General features: G+C 34.3%; 1 protein-coding gene across 1 annotated transcript in view; it reads left to right on the forward strand.

Moving 5' to 3' along the window:
• Positions 1 to 1,230: 1,230 nt before the first annotated feature.
• The window catches only part of Cps1 (carbamoyl-phosphate synthase 1), a 126,636-nt gene continuing 102,811 nt past the window's right edge, over positions 1,231 to 25,055 (forward strand). Inside the window, exons 1-5 of the mRNA XM_015480991.2 lie at positions 1,231 to 1,619; positions 16,682 to 16,791; positions 19,705 to 19,849; positions 20,764 to 20,853; positions 23,128 to 23,184. Of these exons, the coding sequence (XP_015336477.1) occupies positions 1,494 to 1,619; positions 16,682 to 16,791; positions 19,705 to 19,849; positions 20,764 to 20,853; positions 23,128 to 23,184 (528 nt within the window). The 5' untranslated portion in view covers positions 1,231 to 1,493. The remainder of the gene's footprint in view (positions 1,620 to 16,681; positions 16,792 to 19,704; positions 19,850 to 20,763; positions 20,854 to 23,127; positions 23,185 to 25,055) is intronic.

Here is a 25,055-nt window from a genome sequence, read left to right on the forward strand (position 1 = left end):
ACATGAAATGAAACTTTTACTGATAAAAATGAAAGCTCACTACAACTCTGACACCTATATTTCTCTCTGGGTTTAAGAGTTGCAGGATTTTGACCCCACAGTTGTTAAAATCTCTCTGGAAAACCATACTCAGTTCATCATACTTTTGTCAACAGCTGTGGCTTGCATTAAGTCTTTCTCATGGTCAAGTTCTGGATTCCTCAGCACTTTAACTTTCATAGTTAAATGTCCACTGCATGGGTGGCTTTGGGGAATGGAACCATAACACATTTTGATTTATTTTATTTATTTTTAAACACTTTCTATAGGACTGCATGCCATTTTTCTAGTTAAGAAAGACAATTCTTGGCCTCCCCCCACTACACATACAGATATAGGTATTTATGTGTATATAACTATTAAAAGACCAGAGATGAGATTGAAGACTAAGCTAAAATAGACTAAACCAACAGCACTGGTTCTGTTCTCAATTCTCTAAGTTGGAGTTTTTTCTTTTGCCAGTTTCAGCCTATTCTAATTAATTTTCTATGATATTTCTTTAATAGAGATTTCACCTTTATTTCTTGTTCACAGCACTTCCAGGACTACCAGGAACACTATTTATGGGCATGGAGCCCAGAGTCATCTGTGACATGGTGCTCACTCATTTTCCTATCCTGTACCCAGGATCTAGGTTTCACCAGGCTCAGTTTTTAAAAGACCATGATTTCATGCCTCCATGGTATTGCTCATGCTATTCCTTCTGGTCTCTTTTCCCATTCCATCTTCTTGAAGCATTTGCATCCTTTAAGACATGGTCCCACATGATAGCTTTGAAACTTGGAACACAGAAGAAACCAATAGTAAGAATATAATATGCCACTCTACTAACCTACAAAACAATGAAGATGGGTTTACTTTGTGGAGAAAAGTTTATTCTGATAATTTTTTTTCACCATTTATGGTTCTCATTACCTTTTTCCACGCAGAAAATGGTGAGGACTCAAGTTTTTTTTTTTTTGGAGGGGGGGATTCCAAAGTTTCTTTTGAGGTAAATTAGGCACCACATGTAACACAAGTAAAAGCCTTTGATCTTTAGCATCACTGGAGAGTTGCTGCTCTTTAGCGTAAGTGATATTCCTAAGGTTGTCCACTGTGCCTAGGTCATTCTATTCAGCTGCATAAGCAATTCCTTTGATGGATGATTGGCTTTCTACAACTCTAGCATTATTTCAGCAGGAGAAGGTAGTATTTGATGTGTTGCAATTTGTATTACATGTCCATGGAACATCTCTGGACATCACCTGGGAGGAGGAGTTAGGAGAAGGAGGAGCTGTGGCTAAAGACATTTAATGGCAGAATGAATGGAAACTCAGATATCGCTGTGCAGTCAGCCTTGAGCCCTGTCTGCACCATCCCCCCAGCTTTTTATCATTTCAATTAAGAAAATCTTATAACTAAAATCTCATAAATATACGTGATTTCATTGAATTTTAGTCACAATTCAGCTCAAAATGACGAGGATTTTGACAGCTTGCAAAGTGGTGAGGACCCTGAAGAATGGCTTTGGCTTTACCCGTGTGACTGCCCAGCAACAATGGAAGTTTTCCAGACCTGGTATCAGGCTCCTTTCTGTCAAGGTAATTCCACGTTCCTTGTTTCTGATATCATTGTCTGGGTCACAGTTTAGGACCAAAGCAGAGGTGCTTCTCACAAGGTGACTACAGATTTGAACTTGTTCCAAAGTGCTATTTTTTTTCCTATTTGTTTTACTGTGGAATCTATTGATTTAGCAAATGCTCATTTTTATCTTCTCTGAGTAATATTACAATAATTGTTACCCCAAATAAAAAATGGTCTCAATTCCTGGAAAGTGTAAAATGTAAGTGGACTGCTAGAAAATAAATAAATATTTTAAAATTTTGATACTCTTTTTTAAAAATTTATTCTAGTTATACATGATAGTAGAATGCATTTTGACACATCATACATAGATGGAGTAGAACTTCTCATTCTTCTGATGTAGAATTACAGTGGTCATGTAATCATATATGCACATAGAGTTAAAAAAAACAATTATTTAAAAAAGCTTTTATAGTTCTGTCTGTACCTAGATTTCATTGCTCAGTTTGGGTCTAAAAAAAAAATGGAGTCATTTTTTATGTGTGAGCCATGCACAGTACATAGTGGGTTAAGCCCCTATTCTGTAATGGCTCATTGGAAAGTTTTCCCTTTTGAAATATATATTTTTTTAAATTTAGAAGTAAAATATCTATATAATTTGGGTATTTTCAGGTCATCATGTAGATATGCCTTTAGCATTCTCTTTTTCCTCATAGCCCTTCTTATAGAAGGTCAGATTTGTTGTTTTCACTTTGTACATAAAGATGTTAAGGCAAACAGCAGCTGATAATTCATATTCTGCAAGTGTATCTATGACTGAGGGCTAAATCCAGGAAAGGAGCATTGCATTGCCCCCTCCCCACCACTGGATTAGGAATTCTGTAGGGACCTGGTCCCTTTCCTATAATTTTATGAAGACATTTGTTGCCAGAGGAGTCTGAAATTACTCCATTGGCACCTTGCCAAAGAAAAACATCTTTACCTAATATAAAGTTTAAGTAATCACAGTAGCTTTAAATGTACTGTTTCTTTTAAGAGCTGTAAAATGTGAAGTAGGAGGAAAAAAATCATATATATGTTGTTGTCAAGATTGGTTAGAATAGTTTTGAGTGTTCTGCTTATATTTTATGTGTTCACTAGGTTGACTAAAAACTTTCCAGGTGCTTCCACAGCTTCTACTGCTTAGGTTTCTCAAATTAGGATCCAGTGTGTTTTACTTAGACAACTGCAGGGCCAAGCAATGTCATAGGTTTTTGTAGTCTCCAGGGATATATGTGGGAAAGGAATCCAATAAAGGGGAAGAAGAGAGAGGGAGAGAGGGACAGGGGGACACGGCAAAGGAAGAGACGGTAGGCTAGAGAATGAGGGAGAGAAAAGTGGGTGGGAGAGGGAGACTAGATCCCCTTCCGCAGAGAGGATGGGTAAGGTAGCATTAGTGGTATCTTAACAACTTCAGCCTTCCTTGTTGAGAAAATTCTAACAGGAGGATAAGAAACTACCATTTGAAACCGAGGAAACCCATTTTCTTGAGTTTGGTTTAATTATAACTAGAAAGCCAGAAAGGAGAATATCCTAAACTATCTTCCAAGATAAAGTAACTATATAAAAACTATGATGGTCTTCGTCCCTACTCTGTTCTTAGTTACTCTCCTTATATCAAAGAAGACATTTGGCATTTGTTTTTTAGGGATTGGCTAGCTTCACTTAGCATAATCTGCTCTAATGCCATCCATTTCCCTGTAAATTCTATGATTTTGTCATTTTTTAATGCAGAGTAATACTCCATTGTGTATAAATGCCACAATGGATGTGTAACTGATGTGATTCTGCAATCTGTGTATGGGGTGAAGGTGGGAGTTCATAACCCACTTGAATCAAAGTGTCGAATATGATATGTCAAGAAATTTGTAATGTTTTGAACAACCCACAATAAAAAAAAAAAAAAAACTATGATGGTGAATATATGGCTTTAGCTGAGTACTAGTAATATCTTAGGGGTGCTTACCTGTCAACTCAGAGATAATAAATAGTAATGAAAATATTATCCCTTATGGTTATAGGTTATCTTTTAAGAATTCAAAGCCAGGTCACATGGAATATCTTTTTCTTGTGACAGAAGCAGGTAGGTAAGGACAGGTGTGTCTCTGTCAGAAATAAGAAACAGAAATGAAATGACCAGGGGCTGGGGTTGTGGCTTAGTGGTAGTACACTTGCCTAGCATGTGTGAGGCACTGGGTTTAATTCTCAGCACTGCATATAAATAAATAAATAAATAAAGTCCATTGACAACTAATAAAATATTAAAGAAAGAAAGAAAGAAAGAAAGAGAAGTGACCACTTAAAATGGTAGATGTGGCCGAGTTTAGAAGCCATTCCAGAAGATCACCATAAGTGTTCTATACAACAACCACTCCAACCCCAAGCACAGCAGAGCGATCTAATTATGTGGATGGACCACTGGGAAAACAGGTCTTCTAGCTTGCAGATCTGTTTTAAGGGTTTGCTTCAGGGCACGCTAAGAAGGACAACTTTGTTGGAGGAATAAGCCATCATTTCATGGTGTAAAAGCCATTACTCACACTCAGTAATAACTGGCCGGAGTTTTGGAAAAGTGCCAGCCATGAAAAATAGAAGTTCTTGAACTTCACGATAGTGAATTAAAATTCCACAGGCATTTTAAGAGGACCTGAGTTATTTTTGCTTATTTTGAAATAATCCTCCACCTACTTTACCCCCAGTTCTTCCCCTTGAAAAACTCAACTCTTTAAGAAAGATATGTCCAAATTTATGGGCATTGTATCTGAATGATAGTTAAAATTGTTAGGATGTAGTTGCACAATGGTCAGTGGAGAGTAGTGAGAAGAGTTTCTAAAGGTTAGTAGCCTGGTAGCTAGTTACAGTTAGTAAATGAATTGTGAAAGACACCCTGTGGTCAGATCTGTCAGAGTTGCCCTGCAAATGGGGTTGCTTTTTCAGTGTCCTTGGAGGTCACTCTTCCTCTTCCCTTGGCTACAGAGGGAAAGGATGGATTTGACGACAGCGCTGACGCACGAGTATTTTTTTGTGGTGTTTTCTAGCCTATTTGCTTGTGGCTAATATTTATAGAACGTGCCTGTCCAACAGATGCAGTCATATTTCACTTACAGGGAAGAGGAAAGAGTTTAAACGTGTTCTATATTTTAAAGGAACTTGTTATCCAAAGTAAAAATGAGCAACAACCATAAAATATGAAGTTTTAGAGACTATAATCTTTTTCTACTAGTGTTGAAAATGTTCAGCATTTATTTTTACATTCAGCCAGTTGTAACAGGGTTGTGAAAATACTGTGGATGAGGAATAAAAAGATCTGGATTCTAACCTCTGCTACATATATTCCTGGTGCTCTGACCTTGGTCATTCGTGAATTCTCAGAACCTAAATTTTGTCATCTGTAGTGTGGAAACAATTTTTGATTTACTCAAAGAATCGTGTGGTCATCATACATGATTAATGCTTAAGACCTATAAAAAACCCCTTAAAACAAAAAGTGGATACTTTAAAATTTTTCTGTTCTAACCATTTTAGCAGAAAGACCTAGCAGAAGGTTGGAACAGTGTCCTCCTGTTTTTTATGTACCACAAATTATTATAATGATAAGATATCTGATGAGAATTCTCACATATAACAATGATTCTTTCACCTTTGCTTCAATATTAAAAATATTTCTAAGAAGATATTTCTTATAATGGATCAAACTCAAAGACCATAAAGCAAATAATCTAAAAAGAAAGAAAGAAAACTTCAGTATAGAATATTCACTTCCAAAAGGTGGAACATACACCAGAATATGTTATTTCATTCATTCATATTCATTCATTCATTCATTCATTATGTAGTAAATAACCATGAAAGACTCCTCTATCATGGAAGTTTATATGAAGAATAATAGGTAAAATAAGTTGAAAATAAGATTACAGTCTCTGATTTCTTAGAAATTCTGAGTTCACAAGTCTTGGAAAGTCACCAAGATTAAGTAGTTTTATTTTTACTTGCAAATGAATTTGGAAATCAAAAGTATTAAATGGAAAAGGTTACATTCCCTATGAATAGAAAAGGATTCAGTAAGTACTGGCTTTAATGTTAATCCATTCATTTTTAGAAACGATGACCTGTGTTACAATTAAGCCAGGAACCTAATGGTCCAACTGTCCTCTCTGATACTTTGATGTGAATGAGCCCCAAGAGTCATTATTCCCTTTGAGAGACTTTCATTTTGTAAGATTTTATATTCTGATTCCAACATAGAAGTGTCTATTTAGCTTAAATTGGAGGTCTATTGTCATTTGATTAGAAATTGGCAACTACAAAACTCCTACAATTATGACCATTTAGTTACATTGTAGTCATTTTAATAGTCATTCATAGGAAATAGCATTCATTATAATATTGGAGTATCTTTGTACATATTAGAGGTAGGGGTAGGTGAAGGGGAAAGGTTATCACATACTTTTAAGACTAAGGATTTTATTAGACTTTATTACATATGGATACATTTTAGGGCTGGATTTTATCTGTGGCAATCTGAAGTTGTCAGTGATAAATTATGTTCCAGTCCTAAATGAGCAATTGCATCATTAGTCTGCATGATGGACAACTTTACTTACTTTTGGTGTGCATTAATTTTCTAGTTGGATGGTGGCCTCTTAAATATTTTGGTGTATGTTCTCTATGTTTTATCTTTCCCTTTTTAACATATTGATTCATTTGTTTGCCATCAACATGCCTTGATATGTTGAGCTTTTTGACACAAAAACCTTTGAAAAAGTTATAGAACAAATTGCATACATTAGAGAGAAGTGAGCCAGACACCTATGGTGCAAAGTTTAAGGAAGCTTTCTCTGGTTGAGTCAGGGTGTGTCTCTTGCAGTCTTGTGCCCTAAGCATCACTAGCCTTGCCCTACCTAGTTCTAGCCTGGGTCTAAAGCTAAGAATACCCTATGGGAACTGCCTAAGGTCTAGCCTAGTTGTGACCTGTTTCCCTGGTCCCTCTGGAGTCCTGATTTGCTTATGTATGGGCACTTTCCAGTGATCTAGGGGTGAGATTAGGTCTTACTGCTATGAATATGCAGAGCATTACTGTGCCCTTAGATCTCCATTAGACTTTCTCCATATTTCTGACTTGTTCCAAAGGTGAGGGGTGCAATAGAGTTTTCATTAGCTCTTAAGTGATGGTCATGCCAGAGCTCACTTTCATGCTTCAACAGGAGTTTGCTATCCAAGACTGACCATCTATGACTTGACTCATATTTTTCAGGGTCTTTACAGTGGCTGAGCTCTGAAGAAGGCTCCAGGGTCAAACTTGAATAGACTTCCCAGTCTAGTTCAGATTTATTTCTGAACTAGGTATTAGATTGTTAATTTACACTTGATTTTTTCCCCATGTGCTCTAAATGCATTCAACTCATGAAAATATTTTCAAGGCTACACTCTTCTTTTTTACAACTTGTTAAATGTCACACATTGATTTTCTAAATTTTGTAGGATGGTTGGCTAATGTAAAATTCTCATAAATGAATCAATGATGTTGCTGCCTCATTATAGAATTTTACTAATTAAGTTTCTTCTATGATGTAGAGCTAAATATAAGATCATATAATTTATTACCATAAAGTAAGAATTAACTTACAATTAAGGAGATCCCTCTCAGATTCAGACCAATTTACCACATAGCGTGCACTCACTAAATGTTTGTAAAAAGACCTAAAACTTCATGAAAAATTTTGCAAAACAAATTTTATAAATACTATATTTATTTATGATGAAAAATATAACTAAAATAAAATTACTCATTGATCTGTGCATTTAGTTTACAAATGTCCAGAGCATAGAACTATTCAAGTAAATTAACCTTGTGATTCCACCCCGCCCCTACCCCCGTATTGGCTTATGTTTAACCAAAGGAAGATGACTTTGGGTGTTGTAAGGTTAATCAATTATGGAAGTGCTTAGAAATCCTGATGTTAGGCATTCCTAGCTACAGAGAAGTCTCATTAAACATTTTAAAGATGTAACACATTATTACATTCTGAATTTCAAAATATCCATGTTTTGATAGTATAATGTCAGGAATATAAAATAAGATTTAATTGACCAAAAAAAGCACTTCTTGATTTTAATTTTTTACCACATTATCTACACAATAATTATCTGAAATAAATTCTGGCTTTAGGCTTCCTTCTTTCCAAAGCCTAGTTCAGATTTATTTCTTAAGAGACTGAGGACTGAGGCAAACCAATAGCTAAGAAACATCAGATAGGCCGGAAATCAAATATGTTATGTAGCTTGAGGCCTTGGTGGAAATGGAAATAAACACATGGGGCCTCTACTTTTTCTGATATGCAAATAATTTAACATAGATAAATGACTCAACAGCAGTATGGTCTGATTTCCAGAGTAAATCATTATCATTTCCACTATTAGCTTAAGGGGATTATTATCTCTATAATGTTTTATATTAAAATCTTTTATGGAGTTTATTGCTGAGTTAGCTTATGGCTTTATATCCAGAACATTTTGCTGGTGAATTCTGGAACCCAGGGGAAGAAATGCGCTGTTCTTCCCATTTTGCAGATATGTAAGTGCCACTGTCAGCACGAGGATGGGGATATCTGCTTTTGTAGGTAGAGTGAAATAAACATTAGAAAATCTGGTCAGAACTTTAATTAGGCCCCAAATATCAGATGGATCTTTTAAATCTGATCTCTTGTTATTATGGTCAGGAACCTGAAGCCATAGTTGTAGGTTAACCTGGGTTTAGAATGTTCTGAATTGTTTCTCCTTCTGGGGTTTATTTGTCTACTCAAGAGCCTATTTACATACTGAATTTCATCTCAATACAAGATAAATCCCATTTTTCCATTTCTTTTGCTGAATTTTGAGAACAGGTTGTTTAAATAAAAAATAAGTAAAGATTACTTTTTAAATGACTGTTAGAGATTACATAAATAGAACATTTTAGGACAATGTTGTTTATTGTTGACATACTTCTTCCACTTCAACCAAAATATTCCCATGTGTTTATAACAGAGAATGCTGCTTTAGTTTCTATTTTTTTTCTCATCTTTTCTCTAAGCTCCATGTGCACAAAAGCCTAATATCATTTTAGCCTGCAAGGAAAATCTTATTTTGACTTGTTTCCAGTGTCTTGAAATAAAGAATCCAAGTAAACAAACAAACAAAAACTCCTTTAAAGGTTCAACATCCTCAAAGTTAGTCCAGATTGATACTGGGATGTGGAACAATAAATAAACAACAATTAGATGAGTTTTAATAACATAATAGCAAATACAAAGAAAAAATTCAACAATAATAATCATGAGGCTAATTAAAAAACTTTTATAGGTTAATTATACATTATGTTTAGATTATAACTTTGTTTCCAAAAACTAAGTCCTCCAAATCAGTTGAGAATAGCACAAGGAATACATTTTCAAAGCCTTTTAAAAGTGGAATTTAGTTTTATGACTCCCATTAGTACCTGTTGAATTATTTTTATGCTGAAAAAAGTTTTTGCAACATTTACCCTTTCAAAACATGCTTTCAAATTGAGAGTATTAAAGTACAAAATTCTGGTCATTTGTTTGTGGCCCCATAAAGCTAATCAATCATCTTACCAGAAAATGAAAATATACCCCAAAACGTAATTTTAAGATAAATTTTAATTTTGAAAAAAATTAAAAACCCTCAAGATATTTGGGAAAAATGTCAGTATCACATTGCATAATATCATTAAAAATAAAATAGTTCATTATTTGGTGAAACAACATGCCTCAGCAGACAAACCAAAAAATAACCATTGAGAATTTGTTATAATATCTACTTATCTGCAAAAGTATATTTTCATAAAAAATTCTTACAATTTGTGAAAGATTCTTCAGGTTTTACAGACATTAGTAACCAATATTAAACTCAGTTTAGAATGTTCATTTTAAAAGTAATATAAGAATGGTGATTATATAGATATTTCTGTAACAGCTTAATTTAGAAACAGCATATTAAATAAAAGTTATAAAGTAGGAGATTAAAAATGGAGTAATTACATACACATAGGAAAATTAGGTTTTAATCCATCTAAATATTGTGAGTGGGAAAATCTTTAACCATATGGATATTCCTCCTAAAGTTTTGCTGATTAAAGTAACATTTAATATTAGTAGGTTATAGAGACTTTTAATTTCAATCTTTAATCTTTAAATTCATACAAAGTAACAAGGAACCCCAATTTTTGAGTACACATTTTATAATCCCACTGACTCCCAGATTACAATACATACAAGCTAAAAGAAACAAACTAGAATGTAAACTGGCTTTACTGCATTTTCCTTAATAGTCATATTTGCTATAATCCTTGGCCTAACTTTTTTTGTGTTTGTAGCTTGTTAGTATGTTTTGTAGGTATATTTATATGGGTAGGAGAGGACAAACATAATTCTGAAGAGGTGGAGATAATAATATTAATTGCAGATACAATTTAAACGTTGGTTCAAGACAGCAGGCAGCAAGTCTTTCCTGGAGGGAGAATCTGAGGGAGCATCTCCTTACCTGCCTCAGCATCTTTGGTCCTAAAAGTCTCGTGAGCTTGATTACTCAGGGCCTGGAGTCATTGTGAACAATTCTCCAAACCTGTTGGGCTCTCTTCAGATTATAAAATATAATTAATGACTTGACATTTCACTATGACAGTTTACAGATTTATAGACAGGTAATTCTTAGTTGACCTGGGTCTTGTTGTGGCTTATCCATGGCAATTTTGAATTAAAGTTCTTATAAATCAATTAGAGTTCATGACTGAATTGCCTTTTGTCTCCACTTAAAAAAATTGGAAAGCAGAAATAGAAATAAGCTTAGAAAAGGAAAAAGGGGTAATATATTAGACTGACTGGCTGCAGGAATTGCTGCTCCTTCAGTTACTAGTGGAATGATCTCTGTTTCCCTAAGGCTCAGTTAGCTCAAGTGTAAAATGGAGGTCTTAATGTTACCTACTTCGTTGTACTTTTGTGAGGATTAGATGAGAAAATCCCTTAATAGTTTTAGAGGCAGTTCCTTGTATATTTCTGTTAACTATTAGCTAGGGAGGATGTTTTAGGGAGGAGATTAGTCCAGAATTCTTGTTGATGTCATGTGCTCTCCTATTTTTCCAACATAGATAGCATCTTGATTCTATTTGGAATACCATACCTTTCCCAGAATAGTGGAAATTAGTTCAAATCTAAAAACTTAATTTTCTGTGCAAAAGCATATGGATTTTAGTCAACATAGATACCTATACATGTAAACCAGTTTATATCTTAACAGCTTTTCATTAAAGTTATGACAAAGGGTCTAAATAGGACAGGGACTGGTTAATTGACTTCTACAAGACTCATTTAAGAAATGTAATGATTTACTTTATTCAAATGTATTACTCAATTTTTTTAAAAGAGGGAGGTGCCTTTATATGAGGACTCCTGCTAAAGAAAATTTGAAGTATTTGAACATTATATTATCATTATTTTAAAAATGAATTATACAAATATTTATTGAGTGTATAATTATACAAATATTTATTGGATGTACCAGCACAACTTATAAATCTCAACAGCAATAATGATAAAAACAACAGCCTCAGTTTTGTTGGGGAGGGAGGAAAATGGGCCAATTATTACAAAATATTTGGAAATTTAGTATAAACATGTAAAATTGCAAGTTTGAGTCTACAACCAGTGACATGTAGACTACTGTAGACATGTAGTAAAATTTGTCAAGCATTTTAGGTTAAAAGTAAAAAGAGAAAAGAGAATGTTTGGGGTATGTATACGGAATCCAATTTTATTTCTTTTGCTAATGATGGAGGATTTGATTTCTAAATAAAATAGTCAATTATTAGTATTAATAATGAAAAAAATGATGTTGGAATCATCTAGAATCTTCTGAAGACATTACTTATGTGACACTTGGTTAGTATGGAATGCCTAAAAGTACTTGCAGTTAGTAGTTGCTGCTCAGCTTCAACTGATTCTCCTTTTATCCTTTAGCGAAAACTATAGGTATATGGGATATCCATCTTTGCTTTCAAGAGAAAAATGTGAAAGCTAGTAAAAATAACCGTAAGTCAGTAGGCATCACAGAATTACTTTGAAGCACCATAGTGTTGGCATGCTAATATCCCAACATCCCACTGTGCCCCGTTTTTCTATATATTCACAGAGTGTGTGCTAACCACAGTACTGTGTAAACCACAAGCCAATATTCACAATGTTGAATTTGGATTTGGGCTTTTTGTTTGAGAAGTCACGACTTAGTGGGGGAAAGAATACCTTAAGCGATTAACATAGAAGCTAACATACAAACTGCTCCTGATCGGGGCAGGAGCATAAAATAATCAGCGATTAGTTGTGACTTGAGTGATCTTTGAGGGTGTAAGCTGGGCACTAGCAAGGATAAGCAGAGTATAAACAGGACACCAGGAAACACTGAAGGCACAAAGAACTGACACAGAGAGTAAGATTCTAAGGTATTAAAGAGAATGGACCAATGAAGGGATCTTACATGCTAACAGAGAGTTTGAGAACACTAAATGGTTGAGAAACCCTTAAGTGCACTGGCTGGGATGGGTAGAGCAGGGGAAACTAGAGGCAAGCAAAGCAATTAGGACGCAGCAGTAAATGATGACAAGAGTTTTCTCTTGGGTGATGGCACAATTTCATGTTAATTAGAGTTCATTCTAGAAGCAAGTGGGTGGCTATTTATTAGTTGTTATAGTCTGTATTATTAAATATCAGACACTATGTGCTGAGCTAGAACTATTTTTAATTGGAGTATTATTTAAATAAATTTTTTCTCTATAGGAACTTTCTCTTTTTGACCCAACTCATTATTTAGTCATTTAGCAATACTCTGCCAAACAATTAGTAGGCTTTCTTTCTAAAGTAATTTCACCGAAGTGTGAACGAGGCTTAATTACTTGTTCTGGGAACTGATGTAAGCTGGTGAACAAAACAAACCCAATGCACTGCCCACATGAAGTTTCCTTTCTGGTGGTATAAGACAGATAATAAGTAAGGCACCGCATGCTGTGGTAGAAAGCAACAAGGGCAATGAAGAAAGGGCAGACCAAGGAGACAGGGGACTAGGGCAGCAGATTATAATTTTATTTTATTTTTTTACATTTAATTTTTTAAAAAAATTTTCCCCCATGGCATATTGTAATTTTAAATAGAGCAATCAAGGTGGACCTTGCCAAGAAAACAACATTTGATCACAGAATTGAGGAAATCTTTAAATTTTGGACTTTAAATTCAAAATTTGACAAGCATTTATTGAAGTTTTAACTTTTTATTACTTGAAGCATAGGTGGAAAAAGAAAATTATTTATTAAAGAAACCCCCCCCAGATCTCATGAAAAATCAAAGGGAGATCAGTTGAACAGAGGAATGTGAGGAGGTGAGGAAGGAGGGGAAGTTCAGGGGAGTGACCAAATTATATTGGCTAAATTATATTGGTATATTCTGTGCATGTATGAATATGTAGTAAGAAATTCCACCATTATGTAGATGCCAATGAAAATTGTAGAAAAAATAAATAAATGACATTTGTCAAAAAAGAGAAAAATCCCCCAAAGGAAAGGATACTAACTTATCTATCTGTGTACTTCCAGGTGTTTCAGTGATACTTAAGCAATAGTCTTCTTGAGACTTCCTCTATTTCACTATACATGCACTTGTCTAGCTGTAACTAAATGGGGAGACTGGGGACATTCATCCATGTGTCTCTAGAATTGAATGAAGTCCTTAGCACATGAATGGAGCTCACTGATGTTTGTGGCTTGAATGTCTAAAACATCTTACTGGCATTACATGTTTATTATATACATAGGGATCATGTTATGATAATGCTCTTTATCTTGTAGAACTCACATAATCCTTTGGTTACATTTCCTGATATTCCAGTGCATATTTCCCTTCATTAAGGTTTTCTTTGCACTTTTCAGCTTTCAAAGTGGCAAAGTGCTCTGGCAGTAGGCACTTAAATTAGAACTTAATATTACCATCCAATTTGTAGGTTATGCACCTCTGTCTGCTAGAACTGAGGCTACTAAAATATCTTATGATGGTAACAAGGTGATTTCTTTTGGATGCATTGGAATGAAATAGCATTTGGGGAACTGTTAGCTAGAAGAGGGGATTCCAAATAATAGCTCTTTGTTCAGAGGTCCTCCATCAATTCATAGATAAGTCAATTGGCACTCATCATTTTAAAGTCATTGGAGGCCAGTGTAGTTAAGAAGAATATAAAGGGTACTGTAGGCAATAAACAGAAGCCTTGTAACAATATAATGCGTAGTGGGAAAGAGAATTGGAAGATCTATAAAAACTGCCAAAAAGAACAAAAAATATAATTAAAGGAGCAAAAGACATATTGAACACAATCTCAGGAACTATTTCAGGCAGTAGTAAATGTCTCCTCAAATATATCTTTAGAGAAAGAAAAGCAAAGTAGAAAACTAGTTCCTTGGAGAGAAGAAGAAAAAATACCAAACAGAATTGTAGGAACAGGCTAACAAGAGTTGCATTTGCTTATGTTAATTTTTACTTTCTTTAAAATATTTGAATAGTGTCTAGCCCAGATGTCAGTTTGATGTTCTTGCATGAGAAGAGGATAGAGGAAAAAAAATTTATGTGTGATATTTTAAGCAGTCATGGCTCAGAGTAGGGCAAATAAATTAGTATGTTGAAAATAATTGAAATCTGCAGTTTACACCCCAGTTTTGTGAACTAAGAAATCTTAGGTTCTATCAGAGTTACATATTATGTAAAAAAAAAAGTCTCCTTCCTTACTTCCATTTTGTGAAAGCATGTTGGTTACACATGACTTCCTCAAGAACATAAAATAGTATTTCCAATAGAAAACTTTTTTGACAGTGCATTTTCATTACAACCAGAGGGTTCTATCTAGTGAAACGTGTCAGAGTCACTTGGGGAGTTTTTTTCAATAAACACATCCCTGTTGAGATCCATCTCTATAGAAGGGCTTATAGTAATCTTTGGAGATACACTGGACATTATCACTTTTAGTTCCTAAATAATTATCCTCTCTCTTGAATTAAAATTAGACAAAAGTAATTGACAAAAAATGTAGAATACATGCAAAGTTGACTTTCTGGGTACAGAAGCAGAATTCAGATTTGTGTGTTAAGCTGATCGCTGCCCAAAATGTCATGTTGTCACTCATTTTAAATTTAATCATGTGTTTTTCTTTATGCTAAGTAACTCCAAGTAGTGACTGTGAAGACAAACCATAACTAAATTAAAGATAGTGTCAAACTTGCAATCTCATACACTGGTTCCAAGGCGATATATAAAAGTTTACTTCAAAGATAATTTGATAAGCCAAAAAAAGGGCAAAAATATTTAATCTTTCCCATGGACAGACACACACTCACACATAAATATCTATAGTGCTTGATACAGAGCTTTTAAATTTTTTCTCTGAAATGTAAACTTGAAACCTGCATGTCATACCTCTGATAAGAAAAATAATAAAACTACCTGTTGAGAAGAACATATTAAACATATTCTTTCAATTTTAGTAGAAAATGCTACAGTAGTTTTTGATGTAAATACAATAATTTCCATACTAATCTAGAAATCATTTTTGAGTTCCTGTGCCTGCCAAAGTTGGGGTGTGTGTGTGTGTGTGTGTGTGTGTGTGTGTGTGTTGGGAGTATATACTAAATGATTAGTCACTATGACACTAATCCTAAAACTGTAGGGGACAGGAAGTAGAGAATTAATATTTCTAGGTCTCTAATGACTTACCTTACAGAAAGAACAACCCAATGATAAGCCTTAATTCAACAGTTTAACTCAAGGTCAAACTGGTTTCATCATATTCCTATTTATTTCCTAAGTCCTGATTATCTGAAGCAAATCTCAGACATCATATTAATTTATCCTTTAACATTCCATTATTTATCTTTTAAAAATATAAGGACTGTTAAAAATATAACCATGTTGCTACTACAATCTTTTCAAAAAATGATTATACCAATGTAGTCAAACAGCAATTGATTATTCAAATTTCTTCAATTATTACAAAGATTTTTTTTATAGTTTGTTTTTAAAATCCATGTTCCAATTAATTTGTCCTATAGCATTTCTTACAGAGTCTAGATTTTGCCTCTCAAGATATGTGTTAACACATTTTTCTCTCCCCTGAATTTTATGGAAATTGAGGGTTAGATTTGAATTGTTTCAACAATAGAATTTAGAGTATTTATGAGGAGTGGATGATGTCTGCTTCTTAGATAAGCTTCTCTAATTGTCCCTTTTTCTTAGCCAAGAATTTTATAGAAGCTGGTTCAAAGATTAATATGGCAAACTAATCAAATTCAGAATGCCTGTAGTCTTAAGAGGGAACCAGACATGGATATAATTAACTCTAATAAAAAGCAAAATACATTATGCGTTTAGAGTGTTACACAGTGCTTGCTTTTGTATCAGTATTAATAGAGTGATAAAGCTTCAGCTTCTTCATGACCATAAAGCTGGTGTGGAGAGGGCAGCCCTTGGGACAACTCCATCAAACACAAGAGCTCCGTGGAACACAGTGATAGATAATCTTGAAGATTCCTTCTAGCTCTAAACCTCAGAGCAAGGAGGAGTTGTATGCTACAGTTCACAATGTTTTTGCAAATGCATAGGCTTCCCTTACAGCTATCCTTGAGCAAAGCTAGGGAATATTAAGGAGGAAAAGATAGACCATGGCATTCTAGCTAAATTGAAATATTTCTGGCGTGTCAACAACTCTACAAGTGGACTTAGAATAGGCAAGATATCGACATGCTTCAGTTCCTCTTTGAAGCAACACAAAACACCTACCAGTGACAAGAGAAAAAGTGACAAGTAACAGAAGTGAAATTTCAAATCTGGGCAACATAGTTTCATTAAATATACTGTGCATTTATTTAATATGCTTGTATATTTTTCTTTGGATTTTTTCTTTTGTGTGTGTGTGTTTTGTATTTAACATTGTGCTAAGATTCATGCCACTGTTTCTTCAGGCACAGACAGCACATATTGTCCTGGAAGATGGAACTAAGATGAAAGGTTACTCCTTTGGCCATCCATCCTCGGTTGCTGGTGAAGTGGTTTTTAATACTGGCCTGGGAGGGTGAGTGATGCTTCATTTCAAGGCTTTATCCTTCCACTATGTAGAGAAATAACTGGACAATCTTCCTCCTAGTGGTAAATTGAAATCCCTGCACCAACAGGCTATAGATTGCCCTGTAGTCGCACAGTGTCTTGCCCATAGCCTACTGCAGCCATCCCTGAAAGGAGGGGCAGACACATACCTCCTCTTAGAGCACATGCACACTCTGGTGGCACCTGGGTGAGGGGTAGGGGGCAGAGAAGAAAATTAATTCTAAGAACATGTTGTGAGGACATGGGTTATGTGAAATTACCATATGCTTCTGGAAGGGAAGGTCTGGATCTGATGAAGGTGAAGACTGGACCAGGGAATAGCACACTCCAGTGCCATTCCATTAGTGAAAACTCAACCTTGCATGTGTAAAAGGAAATACGGCAGTTCTTGGGTATTTTTATCATTTTGCACTTTAATAAGAAAGACAAACTGACAGATACACTTATTGCTTTAAAAATAATCAGTGAGAGAGTGGGTGCACAGCTCTAATATTTTAAATAATTAACAGTTCTTACGAAGAACTGCTAAGTGATATATAGCAATGAAGATAAGATTGGCTACAGAAATCATGTGGCTGGGCTTATCTAGTCAAAAATGCTTATCTAGGAAGCTGAAGTTCTTGTCTCAGTTCTAATGATAACTGATTATGTGATAGTGAGAGCATTGCTTAATTATTCTGAATTCTGTTTTCCCTATTTAAATAGTAAGGGGGCTGGATTAGATGGTAATTTATAGCCAGGGATTTAAACATTATGAGTCTTAAAAAAAACATTACTACACTATTTCAAAAGGTTTCCATTAGAAAATTCAACCAAATGACCTTCTATGAAACATTTGATTAATTTTTTTAAGGGAAGTTCAAGTTAGCCTCATAAAGACATGGGGGCATTTGGTTAACTGAAGATATTGATTGACCCAACAGCCATCATGTTATTAATGTACATTTTTTAAAAAACTCTTGCCTCTCTGTGTGAAATGACGAATATTAGATGGTTTTTTAAAAATGCTTCCACTGGTGAGAACATTAAATTACAGTGTATGAAACCTGTTTGCAAAGTTTTGCTTCACCAGGCAATTATTTAAGCTTTTCGACAGCACTAATTACTAGCTGTGTTAATATACCTGCCAACAAACAACTGTTTAATATAGATCAGAATGATGGAGGGCACTAGAGTTTTCTTCTTGGTGATAGATTACGGGTAATAAATCTTGTCACATCACAAAAGTCAAACAGGACCTGATGGATTAATTTGCTTCCAACACTGCAGTTCTCTGGAACAAGCCATATTTATTCATTTACTAGAGAATACTGTAAGTGTATATTTAAAGGGAATGGTCAGTTAGTTCTTTTATAGAAATACAGAAAGGGAAGTAAAAGTCAAATTAATTAAGCATTTTTTTTGTGATGTAGAAAAATGCATTCATTTATCAGATTAGTTCACGGATCCTATTTTCCTTTGAGAAATGCAGCTTTCATTCTTGATATGGCCCACTCAGTAATGTGGTTGATAATTAAAGGGGTTATTTTGTTTTTCATCTTCAAGAAATACATTTATATTGTGTGTAAGTCTTGGTTAAAAAGTATCAGTTCCTGACAGGTGAGAGGCATTCAAAAAATTAGCAGATGGTAGCTAATACCACAACATTTGAGTCACCCTAGGGATCACGGAGCTGAAAGACAGAGGGTTCTGTTGACAAAGTTAGCTCTGGTAGGAGTTAGTTTGAATGGGATTGAAGAATTTGTGTTGACTACTGCCTGAGCGGAATTTTATTAGTTTCAAGGTTGTCGATTCTGTGCCCCTCAGCACGTAAATTCACTTTCAGTAGAAATCCACAAGAAAGATTTGTCTTAACTCAGTCTTCAGAAAGAGAAAATGTAACAGGGTAGAGAAGAAACTCAATTGCAATATTGTTGTTGAAGGGATGGATGTTTCTTATTCATGATGCTTCTTATAGATAACATATCAGGAATATATCTGTATATTCTTAGCCCCCAACTTTAAAATATAAGCTTCCTGCATCCCTAATTCTAAATCAGTACTTTAAAATAGTTGCATGGGATATTTTAATTCAGAGGTCAGAAATGCTTTAGGTTAGGTTTTGTGAGATTGAATATTTTTCCTAAGTTGATAAAACTGCTATCTTTGTATATTTCTTTCTAAAACTAAAATATTTTAAAAATTCAATATTATTGAGTTCTTCTTTCATGTAAATTAACTTTTTTTTTTTTTTTTTTTGGCGTGGTACTGGGAATCAAACCCAGGGCCTTGTGCATGTGAGGCAAACACTCTACTAATTGAGCTATATCCCCAGCACCTATTAACTCATTTTTAATGTTTACTGAGTTTTAATAAACATGCACACTCATGCAACTTTCACTAACATGATTGGGACACTCTTTGCTATCCCAAAAGATATCCATATATTTTTTTTCAATTTTTGGCAGTTCATATCTTGGTGAAACTGGCAGTCCTCAACAGTAAATATCAATTTGGACTTACTGATGTCTGGTAGGCTATGGAAATCTTCAGATTATTTGCAAACTTTAAACAGGGCAGCGATAGTTTTAAAATCAAAATGTTATAAATGATTTTTAACAAGAATTCAAACACTTTAAAAACTTTATGGAATAAAATTATATGAGAATATGTGGTAGTACTTAACAGATTTTCTTTTCATATTAATTGTACCATATACTAATTTGATATTATCACAAAATTTCCCCAGGTTTGCTAAATTCTTGAGACAGGCTGTAGAATTTTAATCTCCCATTCTTCAATTTTTAAAGATCAACTAATTCAGAGTATATATGTAAATTGTAATTTTGGTAGATATACACATTTTTGTTGTTGTTGATAATGTTTTTGCATGTTTACCCAGGTACCCTGAAGCCCTAACGGACCCTGCCTACAAGGGACAGATTCTAACAATGGCCAACCCTATTATTGGAAATGGTGGAGCCCCAGATACTACTGCACGGGATGAACTGGGACTTAGCAAATATTTGGAGTCTGATGGAATCAAGGTAGTATTACTGATGACTACTTAAACAGTCTCAATGTGTAGTACTGTAGTGACATTTTGAAGAATCTAGGATGGGCAGTTTCTCCCTCAACATTACACAAAATAAATTCATGTACTCAACCTTATTCCTAAATAAATGAGAATAATCTTTAATGACATTATTTTGAGTTTTATTTTTCAGGCCACTTTAGATTTTAATGCCTTGGAAAAACAGCTTAATCTGAGAAAATGTTGTTAAAAGTCCAAATAACAACTATGCTATATGATTGATGAAGAATTGTCTTTTAAAAGGACTCTGATAATCAGTGCTCTATTACCTATTTTATTTTTCATCTAATTTTATTCCTTTGAGGGATGAATAATATATGACAGTTTAAAAGTAAGTGCATTAGTAACTTCTAGTGAAGGAATTTGGGGTAATATCTTAGGAATATGGGTTATAAAAACAATTCAAAAAATTTACTTTTCAAATTTACCACTTTTTCACCACTCTATTTTGGAATGATTTGGATTTATCATTTAGTTTAGCTCATTTATCACAATTTCCCCAAATGTCACAGTCTCCTTTATATGTAGATTAAGAAATTACTTTATTTTTCATGTGCATTAAACAGGTAAAAATGAATTAGATTATTGATGAGACTAACAGGAAAAGAATACAGTGTACTAGCTGAGTTTCTGGATTTGGCAAGCAAAGTAAATCTTCTCTCCTGCATGATAATTAAGGAAACAATTATATATTTGAAAATCAAAGTATAGAGAACCCTTTTTGCTCTATGTCTATAACATTTTAAGTCTCATTTGGTGGAGAGAGTAAAGCTTTTCTTTAAACATGTAAAGTGATCCTCAAGAAGAATCACAAGAGTTGGATAAAGTTCCGTAGTCACAATTTTAAAAGGATTTCTGTCTTTTTAGGTTGCTGGTTTGCTGGTGCTGAATTATAGTAATGAGTACAATCACTGGCTAGCTACCAAGAGTCTAGGGCAATGGCTACATGAAGAAAAGGTGAGAAAGCTGCTGGGGTGCCCAGAATCACCTCTGGGTTTCTAGTGAATATAAGGAAAGTTGGGAAGGTGTATGCAGATCTGAAGGGGCCAAATATATGAGGGAGTTTGTAAAGTCTGGGATCTTTTTATTTCAGAGAGTGATTCCTTTTCTTTTTTTTTTTTTTTTTTACAACTGGCATGTTTGGAAACTTTTCCTGGTAGCATATGACTATGGTAGTTATGTTTGGCTAGCATCATTGTGATTTAATAACCTAATTTATTTATGTTTTAAATTTTTTATTGTGGGTTGTTCAAAACATTACAAAATTCTTGACATATCATATTCCACACTTTGATTCAAGTGGGTTATGAATGTGATTCCTTTTCTTTACTACAAACAGGTTAAACTGGACTCTTCCTCCTCCTGGCCTAGGACCAGTTTTTTTCAGTTTATCCACTAGGTGGCGCCCATGAATGCCTGGTAGCATTTCTCATTAGGGAAAGGGATGGGGAAATTTTTTAATTTTCTATACTGTTGAGCAATCTAAGTTCTTCCCACTCTTGTATCTAGGATCTAGTCACGAATTTGCTTCATGGGTTCTCATACCAGCTCTATGGATTAACTGGCTGTGCAGGTCATGTAATCATTCCATACAATACTTTTATCACCTTTAATTCTTGTGTGTATAAACTAAGATTCTCATCAAGTATCTTTGGGTTTTAAACAATATGACATATAACTGGATATAATCTCATTTGAGTAATATAGGAAAAATATAATAAAACGTTACATTATACTTTCTATACCTTAAATATTAATTTCTAATCGAATAGGAGGATTTACTTTGTTTGAAGTTGGAAGTACTTCACTTCACATTCATTAGAGGACTTAACTATATTTAGCTTCACCTCTAGTGTTATAATTCCTGTTTTTTGTTGAACTGCTGCTGGGCCTGTCATTGATAGAGTACTATTCCAAGAAAACTCTGCCTCTCCAATAAGTGTCTAAATACTGGTGCTAAATGCTGCCTCTTTCTGACAAACTAAAAACCTCAATCTCTGAGATCTTATTCCTTTTTAAAAGGGAGAAGACATCTGTATGATATTGTGGGCCACTGCTGTTTTCTTCTCAACTCTTTTCTGAATTTATCTTCATTTTTTAGACAGCTAATTTCTATAATGGTAATTTTGGATATTCTCTTTTAGTGTTTTCTTTGTGTTATTCAGCACAACTGATTTTATAACATCTCCATATCAGAACTAATATTTTTAGCATAAATCTAACCCACAGTTTGTTAGTTTTTAAAAAATGTGCTTTTAATCTTCTATGATCACAGATACATAAAGTAGACAAGGTTCTAAGATAATAATCAGTTCACCCCTTCTGTTATCAGAGGAGGATAAGCATTTTGTTTAAGCATCTCTTAGATAATTGGTAGAAGAAAACAAATTGGAATTTATGGAAAGATATTCAGTGGGAATATGTTTATGCTTATAAGGATTAAAGATGATGAAACTATTGTATGGGATGATTACACAATCTGCACAGGTCATAATTCCCAATCCATTGCTTTTTCATTATATATATTACGTCTGTCTCTATCCAACCTAGCCGAAGAAACTAAAACCAATGGAAGCATTGCCTGAATGGGGCATATGTTAGTGAAGCATGGCTACTAAACAGAGTCCTTCAGAAAAATGTATTGAGAACTTACTGTGAGCCAGGAATGGTTGGCTCAAATCAAAGATTTGCATATTATTGCCTATGAAGTTCACTGATTCTGTTATCTTAAAATACATATTTTTGAATATATTTGTACATACAAAATATATATGTATATTAAACTTTATTTATGTGTTTGTACTCAAATATATCCAATTTAAAAAAAATAAATGAGTATATGTGTGTATATATACATGCATATATATGATGAAAATATTGTATGAGAGATATATATACTTACATATACATATATATAAGTGTGTGTGTGTGTGTGTGTATATACATATAAAACATCCTAGGTTAAAGGTAACAAAACTGTAGCAGAAGATTGATGTTCAGAATTTCTCATTTCTTACTCTAAGGAAGGGCCCAGAAAGTAAGAGTCCCATGCCCAAATGGAGCAGCAATTTACCGTATTCTGACAACACAGTCACCCTGGGTCAAAGAAAAGAAGGAGTGGGGAAATTATTTACTGCTCAGGAAGATAGATGAGGCTAAGTTTGTAACTTGAAAACAATATGCTGAATCTAATTTCCTCCAATTTCACTGTCACTATGATTTTTTTTATAGGTTCCTGCAATTTATGGAGTGGATACAAGAATGCTGACTAAAATAATTCGGGATAAGGTACGATCATCATCTTTAGCCAAATCTATGTTTCTTCACATACTTTCCTCCCAGTGTCTGAGAGACCTATTAATGTGGAAAGGAACAAATCTGGCCAGCTTCTACTATTTGAGTCTCTGTTATTTTGCTTTCCTATTTTAAATGTAATTTTCAAGGCTGAAAATTAATTGGCATTTTTGTAACTGGTTGGATTTGGGATTAATTCACCTGGCAGGAGTTTATGGGGTTACCACTATGTGTTGTTTACACTAAAGACAAGGCATTTGTAATTCAGCTCACATGACAGGACTTTGGTAAAGCAAGTGGAGAATGGAACTAAGGCCATGATAATTTTGCCTAAACTTAGTACCTACAAACTTGAGAATACAAATCAGAAAGTATGTGGCATTGGTGCTGATCTTTATTTAGTTCCCTTTGAAGAATTATCTGTGAAATTAGTGAGTAGTATTTCATGGGTATGCCAAAGAAACCCTGCATGGATTACCTTAATTATGTAGCCTTTCTTGAGACTATATTGTTGATCAGGTGGTAAAAGGAAAGGTTGGCTTTTGCTTTTTTGTCTGATTGCAGTGACACCAAGATCTGAGAAGGTCTCATTGCCATCTGCTTGCTTCTTCTTGCTGTAAGAGATTGATCCTACATGAATCCTTCATATTCCAAACCAGAGAAAAATATTCCCTCATTAATGTTGACTAGATTCCCTAAATGCAACCAAAATTTTCTTATTGAATGTTATTTAAAAACAACACAATTTAAGAGTAAATGTGTGAAACAGATTCTTCAAGAAAATTTTTGTGGATCCTTTGTAAGAATATATGGCTAGTTGGTCCTCTGTATCCATGGGTTATGCATCTATGGATTCAGCCAATTGGGAAAAAATGTTTGTACTGAACCTGAACATATTTTTTTCAAGTTTTTCCTAAGTAATTCAATATAACATCTACTTGCATAGCACTAGGTATTATACATAATTTAAAAATGATTTAAAGTATATGGGAGGATGTTCATAGATCACACACAGAATCCACTGGGTCTTGGAACCAATCTGTTGCACATACTAAAATTCAACTGCATATTGACACAGGCTATCCACAAGCAGAAAGAAAAAACAGGTTTGAAAATAAGAACATGGCTACATTTCCATGACCAGAAGGAAGACAGTGAGAGTTTATGCAGTCATTCTATTTTAGTTCTGATTTTATTACCTCCACCATGTTTTTCCTGGGAATAGACACCAGTGAAATTATATATTCCAGGTAAATTCTCATGTTTTCTTAGCCTATAATGTGTGGGAGCAGTAAACAATGATGAGGCTTCTAGGATGAAAAGGGAATAAAATTGGGGAATTCAATTCAGGCTGCAGAATTGGCAGGTTGAATAGAGTATAGTTAGCCCTATTGATTGGGTAAAACTCTTTAGAAGATCACTTTGTGTCTCTTGTGTGATGTGTGAGGTTAAGACAAACTTTAATTTCACCACAGGCAATTTGTTTTTTTTAAATTTTGACTGAAAAGAGTAGCACAGATCAAATAGTAGTATTGCCTGTTTATGAGTAACAGTGGATCACAATTAAAATATATATTAAAATATATATATTAATCTCAGGTTGGAAAGTAAGATCATATTTCATCAACATCCTTTTTGAAAAAGGAGAAAATGAAATTTCAAAATTAGGGATTCAGAGTACCTCCTCAACAACGGGGTCAGAGAGACGCATGGATACGCTTAGATTCGACCTGCTGAGAAACTCCTAGCAAAATTCCACTAAAGAGAGACCGGCCGGGAATCGGTAGGATTTTTGGAGGTAACAGTTTGCGCTAGACGAGTGAATCTCCGCCACGCAGCGCAGAGGTCCAGACCCGCCAGCCGCT

The sequence above is a fragment of the Marmota marmota genome, unplaced genomic scaffold, assembly GCF_001458135.2.
Source record: "Marmota marmota marmota unplaced genomic scaffold, marMar, whole genome shotgun sequence".
Classification (NCBI taxonomy): Eukaryota; Metazoa; Chordata; class Mammalia; order Rodentia; family Sciuridae; genus Marmota; species Marmota marmota.